Consider the following 18,990-nt stretch of genomic DNA (forward strand, 5'->3'; position numbering starts at 1 on the left):
TGACACAGTACTGGCGACATTAGTTGCTACTGTCTAAAATTAGTGGGTGTAGAAAGAACATATGAATAAAAATAATATTCATTATTATTTAGAACGTAACAGTAAATCCTACCTTTGAGTATCAATTTCAGATTCAGTTGGACTAAAATCGGCTACCACCGATCCCGATATAGGACTGCTGTGCAGTGAATCTGATTTGATGTACTCCGCAGAAATTATCAGTTGCTCCTTGCTATCATGGTTATCCTGTAAATTTCATTAATGACAGCTAATGAAATAAATATCAATAACATAGTTATTGTACTTTCTTCGGTTTTTCTTTATCAGGTTCTCTTTCTCTCTCACACACACACCACGCACAAATACATACACACAACAAGAACAGGAGTGAATGTTATATGCAGAAGTATCATTATTAAGAAAGTGAACGTTGTTTGGAATTTGGCACAGAACATGTTCTTTTATTTCCTGATGGAACACGAAGTATAAAATTTGCTAAATTTCTAAAGAAATGTGAGCAAACATTTTTCATCTAATTTTTGTTTAAGCAGTTATCAATACAATATTTTGTTGGTTAAAATACTTTTCAATAATGAGTATACTTTTAAAAGCATAAAATAGTGAAATCTGGAAGAAATTTGAAATAATTTTAAAACTATGTTTCATTGCATTTGTTTTGGATGAAGCAGAGATTTTTGGAAAATAAAAAATGAAACAAAATGTTAACAGGAATAATTGTGATTCCTCCTAGATAAAGAGAAACAGAACTTGAGCATTTTTTAAGAAAGAAACGGACTAAAATCTATTATATTCTTTACAGGGAAAAGAAACATAAATGGAACTAAGTTCAATTTTTAACGTATTCTTCTATGCTCGTTATATACGAGTAAATGACTATTCAACACATTATGCTATAATACATAAAAAAAATAAGTGAAATGTTTCGTAAACGTTTTTAGGACTTTCAGAGAAAGCACAATTTCTGAAGCAGATAGCTGTGCGAATATCTCCCGAAGAGAGTCTGGGATTCTCAAAAGATTCAATAATCTAAAAAGACTGTGTTACAACATCATATCTGTCATAAGAAAAGTATTTTTTTTCTTTTTTTATGGGAATGATGGTTATAAGAGTTTGATGAACACGATTATCATAGTCACAAATACAACCGATGAACTGGTAGATAAATAATTAGCATTCTCTCTATTGTGTGGTAGGTCCGACTTTGACTCCTGGTCAGAATTTATAGATAGATTTATAGATTCATGTCTCATACAGTCTCGAAGCTAAGAACAGATGTGAAACCGACAATCACATTCCTAGTTCTATTCGAATTTGGAATGCAATAAAATACATGGAATGCTACATCTTTTCGAGACAGAAAGACGTACTAATTGCTTTAAGTATAAGTAGGAATTCTGAATGCTGGTTCTGAAGAAATGAAAATATACATCATGGAAATATATTTCTTATGGAATGTTAACGATCACGTACTGTATATTGCCAGCTAGCAGTTGACTCCTTCCGTAGTAAATATGTTGTAAGAATTTAGGCGTGGGTTGTTTTACCACGTAAATCTTCAAAATCTATTAGCATAATCGTAGAATTAATTGGTTATTTTTATGATATAACGATCGAAGAAAACGTAGCTAAAGGTATTATATATAGTAAAAGTATGAAATGCGATATCTATTTAGAGAATGAATAGAACATTTAAATCCAATTATGATTTGAGGCTTATATATATATATACTTGTAGACTTTTAAAATTTTCCTGGCAAGGCCAATGTTTCATTTTCATTTTGATATTTTCTATTGTCTCTCAATTAATGATTTTTGTTAGAATTAGCTGCTACTACTTGCTCTCTGCCAAACGAAGCGAGTTTCAATGAGACTTGTCGCACGCTCAATGTTCACAGACAGTGACTGCTAGTCCCATTTTGTCGTGTCGTCTTGCCACTTAGACAAGTCTTCGCGCACATGGTAAATCACTGGAGGATTTACTATACCCGTAGCTCCTTTCCCAATGGAGATGCTAAGTGAGGGAGCTCAGAAGTCTCGAAACAGACTTCCGCAGGTATCGCGAGAAATGGTGCCGGAAAAAACTCTAGGAAAGATACGAACTTAGACTTCCTACACATTTTTTGTTATCGTCTGTCTGACCCGATAATTTCATCGCTTAGACGCAGTATGCCCCAAATCATAACAATATGCCGAACGAAATGCTACAACTTTTAAATAGTTATCGCAATCTCATGTTTGAGCACCAGCTACTTTGAAAGTGATTAATTTCACAATCAAATTTTGTGATTTTTATTGTATTTGATTGGACAACTCCTACTGTTTTGTTTTCAAATATGCATGTTGCAAGATAGTTTCGTTTCTGTAGCTATTTCTTACATGGCCTGATTTTTGGTCGACTTCATTGTTCTTGTTTATATGTAGTTTTTCGTTACATCCAAACATATGTTTATGTTGTTAATAATGAAATCTCTGCAATTTTAATAAAAATAACATTATCACAAGTTCTAATTTTCCCCCCATAACTACCCAAAATAATATATGTAAACCTGATTTTGAAAATGTCGATTTTTTCGCCACGCACATAGACAACCCGCATCACTGATAATTATAATAAACAGTAAATTATTGTTTACATTACAGCAGAACAATGGAAAGTAGCCTAATGTGCCTTCAAAATATACCATATCGACAAAACCACGCTTTCAATACGCCCGCAAATAGTTTCGCCGCGTTTCCTCGTCATTCCGACCACTGTGTGATGTCTCTCCCGTCGACTACCACTTCTTCCGGCACTTCGATCACTTCTTTGCAGGAAGGAACTTCTCTAATGACTGGGCGGTGCAATGTGTGGTTGAGGACTTTTTCACATCGCAGACTAGTAACCTTTTTTGTCATAAAATTCAATTGTTGGCTAACTAATAGCAAAAGTGGTTGCAACCGGAGACTAGTTTAACTAGCCAAGTGTTATAATCTTGATTTTTTTTAAGGTGACACACGTTCATGGACATTTCAATCATACCAATCAATATTTTGATATTGTGTGTGGGAGGTGCAGAGAGGAGGGGAGAGAGAGGGAGAGACATCAAAGTAAAAGTTTATAAAAAAAAGAACAATTATTACATATGGTACGGGACTGAGCTTCATACCTCTTCAATGTCTTATCATTATGTTGTTGCTTCCCTAGTGTAATTTGATATGCTTAAATTTACTGTGAAAACACTCGAATACAACATGGGCTCATTTTTACAGATCTTTTAAACATTGTCGATTTTTGACCGATACCTTTCATATGAATGTGTGTTACGTAAGACACAAAATTGAATGTAGACTATTTGAAGTAATTAAAATAAACTTGCCGTAAAATTCTAACTTATAAATAATATTTTATAGAGCAGTTGCCAGACTGCTCGCAATAATAGTGTCACTCATTTGAATACACGGGTAAAACAAGATAAAAATCTACTACGCACAAAATATACTTCGCCAATGAGTTGTACATAGTTTCAATGTAAAGAAATGTAATAAAATTTGAAAAACGAGGAAAAAGAAAACTAAACTTTACCTCTAATTTTCCAAACAAAGAAACCACTGTTCCAGGTCCAATGTCATTTCTTAACGTTATAGGTCCATCTATTTCATCCAAATGAGGTTTGAAATCAGAGGCTTCCTTCACAATTGATGCTGTTATATCTTGTAGAATATTAAGAAGCGCAGATGTGATATTGAATTCTAATCTGTCTCTACAGCTGATCATTACATAAGTAGCCATTTTCTCTGCAATTGGATTTCCGAGACCTGAGTCAACTGAACCACCTGCAAATATAATACATATTTATTATGAATATGAATGCACACTATAGACACTACAAACAGGATATTGCACTTTAAGCGACGTTGAGTATGCTATTGACTCTATTGCTCTAAGTTGAAGAGGTTTCCGATCCGACAATCAACCATGTCATAATTACCCCATGTTAGCGCAGCATTTTTTTGCTACTGAGATACGACATTTTGGTTCTCAACATACGCTATTGCAAAAGAAATACAATTTATTTTATTTCTCTAATTTGTAGATATAGAATAAAAGTAATTTTTAAAAATGTAGAATAAAAAGTTTCATATTGAATTTATTTATTTATATTTAATCTACAGTAGATTACATTTATTAATAACAAGATATGTAAATATATCAAGATTTTTTTTCGTTATGTTCTCGTGATACTTTTCAAAGTGTTAAATCTTATAAATTGATTCCAACAGAAATTTTATTATAATTTTAAATAATAAGAATATTTACGTAGACTAGAATTATAATAAAGTTCATCTAAATTTCAGGAACGCAAATATTACTCATGTTTGTTATTTTTATATCAATAATTAGTCAAGATCTGCTTGAATTTATTAGTACCGTAAACATTTGAGTTTACATAAAAAGTTTCTAGAAATATTAACGTCAAAAAATATATAAAATTTGTACAGTTCAGAATACCTATCAGACATTTAGATATGAAAGTTTATTGAAATTGATTAATAGTTTGATAATAAAGGCATAAATTTCGAATGTAGATGAATATGGTTAAAATTGTACCTTGTGTTATGCATTAAAAAAAAAAAAAAAACTGCGTAAATGCTGATATATTAACCTTGCTTTATTACCTTGTTTCTTCAAGAAGACGGCTCTTTCTTCACCACCCATATCCGCACTAATAAAACTTGCAGTTTCATCCGGTGATGCTTCTTCTGTTTCCAGTGAAGGTTCTCCAGTGCTGGAGTCGTCCGAATCACTTGCTTCACCATCACTACTGTCTCTATAAATATTAATCAACGGTGTTATAGGAGCTCATCACAAGAAGTTAATAAATTAATGAACAGATAAAATGATGTCTTATCTCTTAACTACATGTCAATACTAGGTATCAAATATTTCGAGCAATAGTGTATTCCAGTTTTCAGAGCTAAAGGTAAAACCAGGTAGAAAAACATGGAAGTACATTACTAATAGGTTATGTACAGGGACATAAAGGGAAAACTGTTAAAGCTCACACGCTTGTAGTATATTTTTCGACATAGTTTGTGTTCAAAATAAATGACAGTATTAAAGTCTTTCTAGGCAAAAAGACAAAATCAGTTAATGGATACCATCTTATATGTAAATTATCTGTATCAACTTCTATCCATTTTTATTTGTATCAGAGTCATATTTTGGTTATTTTCTTCTAATAAGAATTCTCTCAAAAACATTAAGATCTATCCTGCTGTAAAACTAGCGAAGCATTATTGTATAACATTCGATAGGATTTATCTTTCTGATAACAATTGCACAATATTTCATATGTTTTATAATACTAAATAAAATATAATAATAACTACAACAAGATCTCAAACTCATTAAATAAAAAAATATGTAACTAAGATGAAATAATAAGAATTTATATAAGCTCTTTCAGAAAAGTATTAACATGCAAAATCATTTCAAAACTTTAAACCAATGAATTAGTCACTTGGAACATAGTAAATAAAATAATACCAAATATTTCACTGATAGTTATTTATTTTGTTGTTTTCCCGTTTAGTTTAATAATGTAACAATAAATGAATGTAATAATAAATAATAAATAATATAGCTAATAAATATAAAATAATTGAAGTAAACATCGGTAACAGAGGTAAGCCCGCATGAGGTAAGAAATAATTAAATTAAAATACAATCTTTAATTAAAATACAAATTAAAGATCAACATTGACAACATACAGTTCATTCTTTATAAGGAATGCGTTTATTGAAGTCATATGTAACTCTTTATATCTAACTCTCTCTCTCTCTCTGTAATATATATATATATATATATATATATATATATATATATATATATATATTCTTTATAGAGATAGAGAGAGATATACACATATTCTTTTAATATTGAGAATTAAACGATTCTTATGTTATTATTCTATACTATATATATAACGTAAGTTATCTGAAGGAGAAAAACATGACCTTTGAACATTATATATTGGTCTTAACTTACCCCGAGAAGAGATGACCAAAAGCCGTAGCCAGTTTTTCTAGAACTCCTTCTTCAGTTTCCCCATCAGAATCATCAGAATAATGAATAAAACTTGAGCTTTCTGTATTCATAACAGAAATCAGGAATATTATTTAGTATGTGCATATGCAATAACATTGAATAAAAGAATAACTTCACATAAGACATAATTATAATGGCACAAATATATTTTTAAAGCCTCCTGGTGATTTTTTTTCAATGTCTATCATTCGAAAATAAATGAAGGAAATGCACTTAAAAGCTAGAGAAGAATGTTGAAGCTACATTTCAGGAATATCCGAAAAGATTCATACATTTGTCTGCTTTGAGATATGCATCCATACTTAAAATTCCAATGAAAATTTCTAAATTTTATATCTCATACATTTCTATATAATTTGCCATACATACAGGGTAATTGTATCTATACAATGTCAAAAAGTGGAAGGATAGCATTCATTATGGAACTCTTTTCTTTAGAAGTTCTATTCAAGGTACAATTGAGCTATTCACTGGATATAAAATTGTTATAAAAATAAAATAATTGAGTGATTTTTTTAAAAAATAATGTAGACAATATTAATTTCAGAATACGGATACTGAATGATTTGTATTGTTACTGAAAATAATTATAACAATAATAATAATTACTTGCAAGTAATTCAAAAGAACCTAGATTGCACTGCATTATGACAGCATCTTTGATATTATTACAAATGCTATAAATGTATATGCAGTGAGTTTTTTTGCTTTCGTTTTGAAGTTACATATATTTCCGTTTATTTAAAAGAAATTGCCTATTTTTATGATACTTTCGTTACTTACCATGCATTTGCCCATAACTGATAGTTGAATGAATATTTTGTTTACGGATGAATGACATTTCATTTTCTTGATCTTGATCAGCTTCATCTCCAGAAGTTTCTGATTCAACATAATTTGGAGGCGATTTTCGAGGACGCGTTTTACTGAGATCAAATTGTAAACCATCTCCCTGATCTAAACGGCTTGATATGTGATACGATTTCCCTTGAAATATCTGTCAGAATTTTAAAAAAAGAAAAGATATACAAGATATTGCAATCATTCATGCTACTTATCATTTTGCAACAAAAAGACAAGAGTGGTCTTCAATTTTATTACAAGAGTAGAAATTTTTATCATTTTGAGTAGTTAGATATAAACCACTTGCATTATATAAAGTAAAACTTATCCTTAGCCTATTGCTAAATGCATCAGAAAATGTGCACAGGAAATAAATTTCTGCACAGGAAATAAATGTGCGCAATTTTCTGTTTATTTCCTATCTGGCTGCTACGGAAATTGTTTCAAGATTATTTTACATTAGGGAAAATATACATTATCAGCTGCGAACATAAAGTGTAATTATATATAGATATATATATATATAATTCTTCAATGAAATCTTTTGATTTGCTTATTAAACTTATTAATTATTTCTTATACAAAACTCTAAAACACAAACAGGCCTTAGCTACATCATGCGGTTTTTAGGTGTTTGACTATGTTTTAATAATTTTTGCAAAATGTTCTCCCATTTTCCATAAAATAAAATTTTGTTAAAAAGTTATTTCAAACTTCCATATCCTTCATTAAATTAAAGTTTCGATTAAAAATTTAAATAGAACTATTCCAATAATATAAGATAATTAAAGATTATTAATATTTATTTTTGAATATTTTAGACAATTGAATAACGAAAGAGGTAGTATAATGAAAAATAATTGTGTTATTAAGAACTCTATTTATTTCTCTGTCATTCTTAATGTACATAACAGACAGATGTCAAAGCACATAGGAATCATCAAATACAGAACACTTATAGACGGTTTTTATTTTACTATAAATAAGATAAATTTGATCTAATACAATGTAATGAATTTTATTTATGTTTTCCTGTGACTTCACATTTTTATATTTTATCTTTCAAAACACATTAGGTATACCACGTTAGGTATAACAGTGAGTGTTCTACCCGAAAGAGGTTTTAGCTCAGTTACTCAGTGGAAGCACTAAGCTAGTAGAATAAAGGTAGAAGGTGATTTTTTTTTTTTTATTATTATTATTTCTGCAGTTAACAAAGCTGGATAGAAAACTAGAAAATAAGGAGCTGGAGTGTTATAATAGATTGAGAGTCACGATCAGAGATACAATTTATAGAATAACTGAGATGCTTACTTCGCAGATATTTGAGCGGTCCTGGGTTCGATTCCCGGTGGGGGCACTCGGTCAAAAAAGTACAAAAAGCTTTTTCAGTCCAGCTATCCTGAACGAGGTTTTCCTGGGTTTTCCTAATTTACACCAGGCATATATCGGAGTGGTACCTAACATATAGGTCCCAGGCCTCTTCCTTCCTTCCCCCATCCTGTTTTCCTTCTCTTTCTCCGGATAGTGTGCTCGCCGAGGTATGTCATCCTTCAAAAACGTGACAGGCTAACATTGCCATAGATGCCGAAAGCCCAGAAATCTAAATCCTAAATCCTTCACAGATATTAATTTGCAGGCATCAAGTAATAGTCCTCCGACATAAACGACATAGTAGCAATTCTTGACAGAGTAACAACGTTCAATAATATTAATCTTATAAGATTTCAAATATTTGTACACTTAAGAATTTAAAATAAAACTCATACCTTCACTAGAATGTCTAACGGACGATAAACACTTTCTTGTTCCACGTGAGGTTCTAAAAGTGGTTCCCAAGTTCTTACATCTTGATTATAATACGAAGCTTGAACTTGAACTTCGCCTTCAAGAACAATAATAATAATCAACATAAAATATATGATTGTGACAATATATTGTGCATAATCTTTAGTAATACATTACACGTACTCTTACAATAAAGTCAATGAAGTAAAATGGAGACACCACATTATATGTGCAATGAATAATTTTGCCCTGTCAACAAAATCTACATTATTTTGTTTTCAAGTTTCTGGTAATTAGAGTTCGCTTCCTCAAAACTATAAACTTTTCGTGTAAGAGTTAAATTTGACTCTAAAGCAATACAAAGTATGTTTCACTTACTTTAAAAATATTTACAGTTAATAATTTCTGAGTAATTATAACTTTTTGGTATTTTACTGGAAACTTAGTATTTTTTTCGAAATCTTCAAAGGTAAAAGCCAACTCCAATCTAGTTTCTAGTGACAACGATGAGTTAACTTAATAAAATTTAACATTCTAAAAATACAACAATTTTAAAGAATTTTTCTCCAAATTGTCCTTTCAAAATTTCAATCTTAACTAACTTACAAAACAAATAATAAAGAAAGAGAATCATAAAATCTCAAGATAAATAGTACGAATTCATTTTGTACCTTCTTGATAATCATTTACCTAATAAATAATTTTCTACGTGAAAATTTTATTAAAACCCTACCACCACAATTCATATAACAATACCTTCGTACGTTTATTCCTTGCTGTGTTAAGAAAGTATCATATCTGATACAAAACTTCGGTGAATTCAGTAAGTGTCAGGAGAGAATTTTACTGCACTAGAATATTTTGAAGTTAATGTTCTTTCAAGTATAAAACACTTAGTTCAACGCTGTTTAGGCTGAAAGAGACAACAGTAAAGTCAAATGAAAAGTTATGAATTAATTAGTGGAAGGTGGCAAAATGAATGAAGATAGAATTAGTCTAACAGAAAGTACGAACACGGTATTTGCTCCTCTTGGTATAGGCAAAGTTAACTGTAAGATGAAAGAATTATGATATTAATTCTATTTTATTCTGTTTACTATAATTACTTTATGCTACTTCACCAAAAGAACAAAAAGTAATAATACCTTTCATGTGCATCTGTTTCGACCAGTCATGAGCACTTCCCTGCAGAGATGATTTCAAAAATAAGACTGGTATATGCTGTCCATCGCACTCTAACTCAAACGTCACATGGATTTTCGGCACAGCCATTGTAATCGTTTCACTTAGATTTGTACTTGAGTAATGTGCATGATCATAAAGTGTATTATCTGGAATAGAATAATGGTATTACATATTAACCAGGTATTTCAATCTTTATTGTATTTTAGATAATGTGTTACGAGTGTTATAATATACTGTAACTAAAAGAGTAGTAAATTTACTTCACGAATAAGCAGCCTGTACAAATGATCTGTATGAAATTATTTTGTCAGACACTTTGAGTTTTAAAAAATGACAAGATAAGATAAGATAATAACAATTTTACAAAAAGAAAAGTTTTGGTGACAAGGAGAATACCAGTGGCGGCCGGTGGATTGTGGTTTCGGGTGTTGCAGTACGAACAATCGGAGACAGAATATATAAACTGCACTCATTGACTGATCAGCATAACTTTGGATGCAAATGCTATGTGACATGTGATATTAAATAAAATTCTGATTTTAAAAAATTAAAAAAATAATGCAGAACATTTTATTCGATTAACCACCTTATTTAATTAGTAAGTCCATTCTCCTTTCTTTAATTGGATTAAATTTGTCTAATACATGCTGGTTGAACTCTGGTATTCCCCTTATCAGGTCTTTTTCGATGGAAAGTATAACCAATATTGATAACCTTTCTTGGAACATTCAATTCCTTAAAAGTGTCAATTCTTTTCGATGTGGAAAAACGCCTGCCTTCTTTTGCTGACGTCCTAGGTACAGTTAATATTAATTTCAGAAGCTTTGTAAATTTACTAAATATTTTTGCTAGATTATTGCGAACAATTCATTCTAGCAAACCCAGTCCCTGGCAGTGATCCAAATTCCTCTGCAGCGTAGACTGAAGACAGTTCGTGGCAGAAATTAGTGTTATAAAAACATGTAAATTGAACACACTTTATTCACAGTTTATCGAGGAAAATTTAAAACAAATTGTAGAAATATATCTAAGGCAAACAACATTGTTGCCGTAAGATGTCCTGTGAATTTAAACCGTTTTTTTAATACTCTTCTGAATTGCCCTTTGCTCGTTTTGTCTAAGCCTTAATTGCAAGTTTTCCCTCAGTGGAGAGCTGGGCAAATTGCTTTTCTTCTGTAAGTTATTTACAGAAATCATGGTATACAATTCATTCTAGGAAACCCAGTCTCTGACAGTGATCCAAATTCCTCTGCAGCGTAGACAGAAGACAGCTCGTGGCAGAAATTAGTGTTATAAAAACATGTAAATTGAACACACTTTATTCACAGTTTATCTAGGAAAATTTAAAACAAATTGTAGAAATATACCTAAGGCAAACAACATTGTTGCCGTAAGATGTCCTGTGAATTTAAACCGTTTTTTTTAATACTCTTCTGAAGAAATCATGGAATAGAATTCACTCAGAATTTGTAGGTTATTTACAGAATTAGAGCACACACAACTGAAGTAAATCTAATAACTAAGACCCAGAACAGCAGATTCAGGAAAGACAGCTGATACAAAAGAAGTATATGAATCGCGAATGGCACTTATATACACCAACCCACACACGTGCCTAAAAGAAAAACTACATTTCAAATCATCCGTCTTGGTTGTAAGAAATGCACAATGAACACAATATACTTCCACACAAGGCGAAACAATGTTTATTAGTGATACGTTCTGGAAAGCATACTTTGAAACCCACAAGATGTAGGATCAGCATGTAACAGAAGCTAAAAACAGCATTGCCAGATCTATACACCCAGAAAGGTTTGCTGGGAGGGGTGCAAAGTATTTGAAGGAGCCCAATACATCTATGTAATATCGAACCTGTCTTATTCTGCACCCGAAAAGAAGATAAGTAGTTAATTACAGTCACTTATATTTTTTGAAAAAAAAAAAAAAAACTGATAGAACGATTATTTTTATAAGAAAAGAAAGAGTACATGATGAGGCATAAAATCAAATATTTAGCCTACATGAATCATTTCTCTGTTAAACAAATATAGTTTGTTAAGAAAGTCTACAAAGTTAGTCGAGTTTGGAAATTGTTGGGAGCTCCAGACCCGGTGAACCCCTCAGTAGTACTCCCCCGCGTATATTGCGCCGAGTCAGCAAAAATTTTTGTGACGTCATAGGTCAAAGGTCAATGACCTTGGCCAGGGGTCAATGACCTAGGGGTACTTAGGACCACCCCCTCTAAATTTTGGCAGGGGTACCTTGGCCCACCCCCTAAATTTTGGCAGGGGTACATAGGACCACCCCCCTTAAATTTTGGAAATTGCCAAATCTAAAAATTTGGTATGGTAGGGTAGGACCATAGTATGTATCTCTATCGGTATTGGGTGTCTATGTCGTTCCCTTTTATGGGTAAAAAATTGCCAAAAATTCAAATTTCGGGGTTTTTGACCTAATTTATCCCCTTGGATGAGGTGTTATTACCTTATATAGTTATATGGGCGTATACAGGGGTTCATTACCTTTCATAAGACATGTGAATATTAATGCACCCCTTTAAAAATTTGGGAGGGGTACCTTGGCCCACCCCTTCATTTTTAGAAATTGCCCAATTTAAACATTTGGTATTATAGTATAGGACGCTAATATGGATCACTATAAATTTGGGTGGTCCACCTCGTTCCCTTTTAGGGGTACAAAATTGCCAAAATATAAACGTAAGCAATACGTTGTACCACGTGTTTGGTTTTCGAAATAATTTATCTCCTTGGATGAGGTCCTATTACCTTATATGATTATATGGTCATGTATAGGGGTCCATTCCTTTCATAAGACATAGGTACATTAATGCACCCCTTGAAAATTTTGGCAGGGGTACATAGGACCACCCCCCCCACCCCCCTTAAATTTTGGAAATTGCCAAATCTAAAAATTTGGTATGGTAGCCTAGGACCTTAGTATGTACCTCTATCAGTATTGGGTGTCTATGTCGTTCCCTTTCATGGGTAAAAAATTGCCAAAAATTCAAATTTCGGGGTTTTTTGACCTAATTTATCCCCTTGGATGAGGTGTTATTACCTTATATAGTTATATGGGCGTATACAGGGGTCCATTACCTTTCATAAGATATGGGTATATTTGTGCATTCCTTTAAAAATTTGGGAGGGGTACTTTGGCCCACCCCTTAAATTTTGGAAATTGACCAATTTAAACATTGGGTATTATAGCACAGGACCCTAATATGTATCGTGATAAATTTGGGCGGTCCACCTCATTCCCTTCTAGGGGTACAAAATTGCCAAAATATAAACGTAAGCAATACGTTATACCACGTGGTTGGTTTTTGGTCGATTTTATTCCCTTTGATGAGGTGTTATTATCCTATATAGTTATATGGGCGTATACAGGGGTTCATTACCTTTCATAACATATGGGTATATTAATGCACCCCTTGAAAAATTTGGGAGGGGTACCTTGGCCCACCCCCTTAAATTTTGGAAATTGACCAAATTAAACATTGGGTATTATAGTACAGGACCCTAATATGTATCGTGATAAATTTGGGCGGTCCACCTCGTTCCCTTCTAGGGGTACAAAATTGCCAAAATATAAACGTAAGCAAAACGTTATACCACGTGTTTGGGTTTTGATCGGTTTTATCCCCTTTGATGAGGTGTTATTAACCTATATAGTTATATGGTCATGTATAGGGGTCCATTACCTTTCATAAGATATGGGTACATGTGTGCACTCCTTTAAAAATTTGGGAGGGGTACCTTGGCCCACCCCTTAAATTTTAGAAATTGCTCATTTTATATATTTGGTATTATAGTACCGGATCCTAACATGTATTATGATAAATTTGGATGGTCCACCTCGTTTCCTTCTAGGGGTACAAAATTGTCAAAATATAAATGTAAGCAATACGTTGTACCACGTGTTTGGTCTTTTGGCCCAATTTATCCTCTTGGATGAGGTTCTATTACCTTATATGGTTATATGGTTATGTATAGGGGTCTATTCCCTATCATAAGACATAGGTACATTTGTGCACTCCTTTAAAAATTTGGGAGGGGTACTTTGGCCCACCCCTTAAATTTTAGAAATTGCTCATTTTATATATTTGGTATTATAGTACTGGACCCTAACATGTATTATGATAAATTTGGGTGGTCCACCTCGTTCCCTTTTAGGAGTACAAATTGCCAAAATATAAACGTAAGCAATACGTTGTACCACGTGTTTGGTTTTACCTAAGTTATCCCCTTGGATGAGGTCCTATTACCTTATATGGTTATATGATCATGTATAGGGGTCCATTCCTTTCATAAGACATAGGTACATTTGTGCACTCCTTTAAAAATTTGGGAGGGGTACTTTGGCCCACCCCTTTAATTTTGGAAATTGCCCCTTTTTACATGTTTGGTATTATAGTATAGAACCCTAATATATATTACTATAAATTTGGGTGGTTTACCACGTTTCCTTTGATGGGTACGAAATTGCCAAATTTTAGTACAACCACGTGTTTGGTTTTGGCTCAATTTATCCCCTTGGATGAGGTCCTATTACCTTATATGGTTATATGATCATGTATAGGGGTCCATTCCATATCCCCTTAAATTTTGGAAATTTTCCAATTTAAGCATTCGGTATCATAGTACATGACCTCAACATGTATCATGATAAATTTGGGTGGTCCATCTTGTTCCCTTTCATGGGTAAAAATTACTAAAATATAAACATAAGCAATATGTTGTACCATGCGTTTGGTTTTTGGCCCAATTTCTTCCCTTTGATGGGGTTCTATTACCTTATATGGTTATATGGTCATGTATATGGGTTCATTTCCTATCATAAGACATGGGTACATTGACGCACCCCTTGAAAAATTTGGGAGGGGTATCTTGGCTCATCCACTCGGTTTTAGAAATTGTTTTAATATAAGCATTTGGTATCATAGTACAGGACTTCAATATGTACCACTATAAATTTGGATGGTCCACATCGTTCCCTTTCATGGGTAAAGAACTACCAAAAATCGAATTTCGGAGGTTATTGACACCTATTTAGCACGTTATATGGTTTATTACCTTTATATGTTTATGTTCCCTTTTAAATTTGGGAATTATCAAATAACAAAATTCGGTAAACGTTTTCTAGGACCCATTGGTGTTCCTCTTATGGCCAAATATTCAAAATTTAAATGTTATTGACCGGCTTTATTATTGAATAAGTACAGGATTTATTACTTTTTCATAAGACACAGGTGTATTTGTGTACCAATCTTTAATTTTGGGAGGGGTACATTTCTTATTGTCATATCAATAATTGGTAATTGTTCTTTGGGTAAATCATTATGATCACGTGATCAGTTATTGACCTATGATGGGATTAGGAGTCCAGGACATTGGTACATTGAAACTTTGTAGGATAATTTGAGAATGCGTCATTGGTATTGATTATTACAGCCAAATATAAACGTAAGCAATACGATGTACCACGTGATTGACCTTGATGAGGTAGTGTACAGGGATACATAGCTAACCTTATTGAATCTTATGACTCATAGTCTTAAGGGAATACATGTTACAACACTGGCAAAGTTATTGTTGATGCAATTTGATTGGTTGATCACTATCTTTCGTGCAATCTGATTGGCTGATCACTATCTTTCGTGCAATCTGATTGGTTGCTGATTTTCAAATCTTTGCTGCATTCAGTTTTTAAGTTTTGTTTAACATTTAAAAATCTTGGTTTCGTTCAACATTTTGGACTCACTGATAAATATGATCAAAACCGTTTATTTGTTAATCGAATAGTTAAAAACCGGATAAAGTTTGACGGTTAACCGTGAAACGTAAAATTATTTTTAGTTTGAAATTTTTTGTTTTAATTTTTTTGTTTCAGAATTTTGTTTGAAATTTGTTTCAAAATTTTTTGTTTGAAAATTTTTTTGTTTGAAATTTTTTGTTGCAAAATTTTGTTTGAATTTTTTTTAGTTTAAAAATTTTTGTTTCGAAATTTGTTTCAAAATTTTGTTTGAAATTTTTTTGTTTGAAAATTTTGTTGCAAAATTTTGTTTGAAAATTTTTTGTTTAAAATTTTTTGTTCGAAATTTTTGTTTTGAAATTTTTCGTTACCAGTTTTTTTTGTTTAAAATTTTTCGTTTGAATTTTTTTTCGTTTGAAAATTTTGTTTCCAAATTTTTTCGTTTCAAAAATTTTGTTTGAAAGTTTGGTTTGACATTTTTTTTAAAGATTGTGCACTCATTAGTAAAGAACCGGAACTGTTTAGAACAAAAACCTTTGTCAATATTTTTTTTCATGATGCAATAGTACACGTCAGAATATGGGGTTGTACTTGAAATGAAAAAACACAATTCATTGAAATGGATCATTTTATTACACTCCACATACATCCATACCAGCGTTAGTATTCATGATAACATCATCATGGCTACTTGTCTACAGTTTCTAAACACGCGTGATGTGATGAAATCATTTACCAAGATTACTGATTTACAACAGAATGTACCTTATAGAATCTTAGTTAGCCAAATGATCCCTACAGAGTTTGGATTAAGAATCGTAGTGAAGCTTGAAAATGATAAGAATATAATTTTACCAGCAAGATATTTACCCATGGAAGCGTCAAAACAAGAAGAACTGCTGCGTTTCTTAAATACTGGATCTGTATCTTTATGCTACAAAGGATTCTTGGGTCGAAGTCATCAACTTGAATTTAGTACACAGCCAGATTCGTCAGCAAATCATGAATTCAAACGTCAGCACATCAGACATAGTTGTATGAATGTGGTTGGTCAGCATGACGTCAGCAACTGTGATGAAACCATGAATTCAAACGTCAGCACATGACGTCAGCCGTAGTTCTATAAATCAACCAATACCGTGAAATCATTTGAGCAAGTGCTTTTCAGGAGGAAAGATGTGTACTTCTAACGATAAAGAATTCATCTTCGCAAGCTATTATCCAACAAACAAAACATGTGATGATTGGTATCAGTGCTAGAACATTTGAACCAGTAATTCGATTGGGCAAAGCAGAACAATTTGGTGTACAACTGACCTGTGAAGAATGGCACGAATCGACCAAATGAATGATGAGCTAAATGTGACCATAGTCAAATCATTAGACTCAAATCATGAAGTTGTGATGCGTACAGTCCTCGAAGAGAAGATGGTGCTGTTACGTAAAAAGAGTACATTTCATGTCCCTCGCAACATGGTGTATCTAACACAAACAGAATGGAACAAATTCATCAGCGTATTTCAGTGTGCGAAACATGCAGTGGAAGTGTGCAACAAAACAAGTATATTCCTTCAAAAATGTGTCATGTTGTACAACATGTATCTAGATATTGTGATGGTTGTCAACATCGTTCGTGGGTGCATACCTGTATTGATAAACAGTTTATTTGTGATCAAATGAACATTGAGTTTCCACCAATTGATATCGCAATAGACCTTAAAAGACTTCAATTGGAATTAAAATTATACGCTAAAGACAAACTAGTGCAAGAAGTTCAAAATACATTGTATCGACAATATCCAGATAATTTATCTGGTATGGATGTATGTGGAGTGTAATAAAATGATCCATTTCAATGAATTGTGTTTTTTCATTTCAAGTACAACTCCATATTCTGACGTGTACTATTGCATCATGAAAAAAAATATTGACAAAGGTTTTTGTTCTAAACAGTTCCGGTTCTTTACTAATGAGTGCACAATCTTTAAAAAAAATGTCAAACCAAACTTTCAAACAAAATTTTTGAAACGAAAAAATTTGGAAACAAAATTTTCAAACGAAAAAAATTTCAAACGAAAAATTTTAAACAAAAAAAACTGGTAACGAAAAATTTCAAAACAAAAATTTCGAACAAAAAATTTTAAACAAAAAATTTTCAAACAAAATTTTGCAACAAAATTTTCAAACAAAAAAATTTCAAACAAAAAATTTTGAAACAAATTTCGAAACAAAAATTTTTAAACTAAAAAAATTCAAACAAAATTTTGCAACAAAAAATTTCAAACAAAAAAATTTTCAAACAAAAAATTTTGAAACAAATTTCAAACAAAATTCTGAAACAAAAAAATTAAAACAAAAAATTTCAAACTAAAAATAATTTTACGTTTCACGGTTAACCGTCAAACTTTATCCGGTTTTTAACTATTCGATTAACAAATAAACGGTTTTGATCATATTTATCAGTGAGTCCAAAATGTTGAACGAAACCAAGATTTTTAAATGTTAAACAAAACTTAAAAACTGAATGCAGCAAAGATTTGAAAATCAGCAACCAATCAGATTGCACGAAAGATAGTGATCAGCCAATCAGATTGCACGAAAGATAGTGATCAACCAATCAAATTGCATCAACAATAACTTTGCCAGTGTTGTAGCATGTATTCCCTTAAGACTATGAGTCATAAGATTCAATAAGGTTAGCTATGTATCCCTGTACACTACCTCATCAAGGTCAATCACGTGGTACATCGTATTGCTTACGTTTATATTTGGCTGTAATAATCAATACCAATGACGCATTCTCAAATTATCCTACAAAGTTTCAATGTACCAATGTCCTGGACTCCTAATCCCATCATAGGTCAATAACTGATCACGTGATCATAATGATTTACCCAAAGAACAATTACCAATTATTGATATGACAATAAGAAATGTACCCCTCCCAAAATTAAAGATTGGTACACAAATACACCTGTGTCTTATGAAAAAGTAATAAATCCTGTACTTATTCAATAATAAAGCCGGTCAATAACATTTAAATTTTGAATATTTGGCCATAAGAGGAACACCAATGGGTCCTAGAAAACGTTTACCGAATTTTGTTATTTGATAATTCCCAAATTTAAAAGGGAACATAAACATATAAAGGTAATAAACCATATAACGTGCTAAATAGGTGTCAATAACCTCCGAAATTCGATTTTTGGTAGTTCTTTACCCATGAAAGGGAACGATGTGGACCATCCAAATTTATAGTGGTACATATTGAAGTCCTGTACTATGATACCAA

General features: G+C 32.1%; 1 protein-coding gene across 2 annotated transcripts in view; it reads right to left on the reverse strand.

The window, feature by feature from the left end:
* LOC145661598 (intermembrane lipid transfer protein VPS13A-like) overlaps positions 1 to 18,990 on the reverse strand; it is a 305,499-nt gene that overhangs the window by 133,568 nt on the left and 152,941 nt on the right. For both annotated transcript variants that reach the window (XM_081726923.1, XM_081726919.1), the window contains exons 32-38: positions 9,887 to 10,072; positions 8,723 to 8,838; positions 6,894 to 7,107; positions 6,051 to 6,150; positions 4,678 to 4,829; positions 3,584 to 3,834; positions 113 to 246 (exon numbers count right to left, since the gene is read on the reverse strand). In XM_081726923.1, coding sequence (XP_081583049.1) covers positions 113 to 246; positions 3,584 to 3,834; positions 4,678 to 4,829; positions 6,051 to 6,150; positions 6,894 to 7,107; positions 8,723 to 8,838; positions 9,887 to 10,072 — 1,153 coding nt within the window. The remainder of the gene's footprint in view (positions 1 to 112; positions 247 to 3,583; positions 3,835 to 4,677; positions 4,830 to 6,050; positions 6,151 to 6,893; positions 7,108 to 8,722; positions 8,839 to 9,886; positions 10,073 to 18,990) is intronic.

Source organism: Thermobia domestica, chromosome 1, assembly GCF_964235325.1.
Source record: "Thermobia domestica chromosome 1, izTheDome1.hap1.1, whole genome shotgun sequence".
NCBI classification, from domain to species: domain Eukaryota; kingdom Metazoa; phylum Arthropoda; class Insecta; order Zygentoma; family Lepismatidae; genus Thermobia; species Thermobia domestica.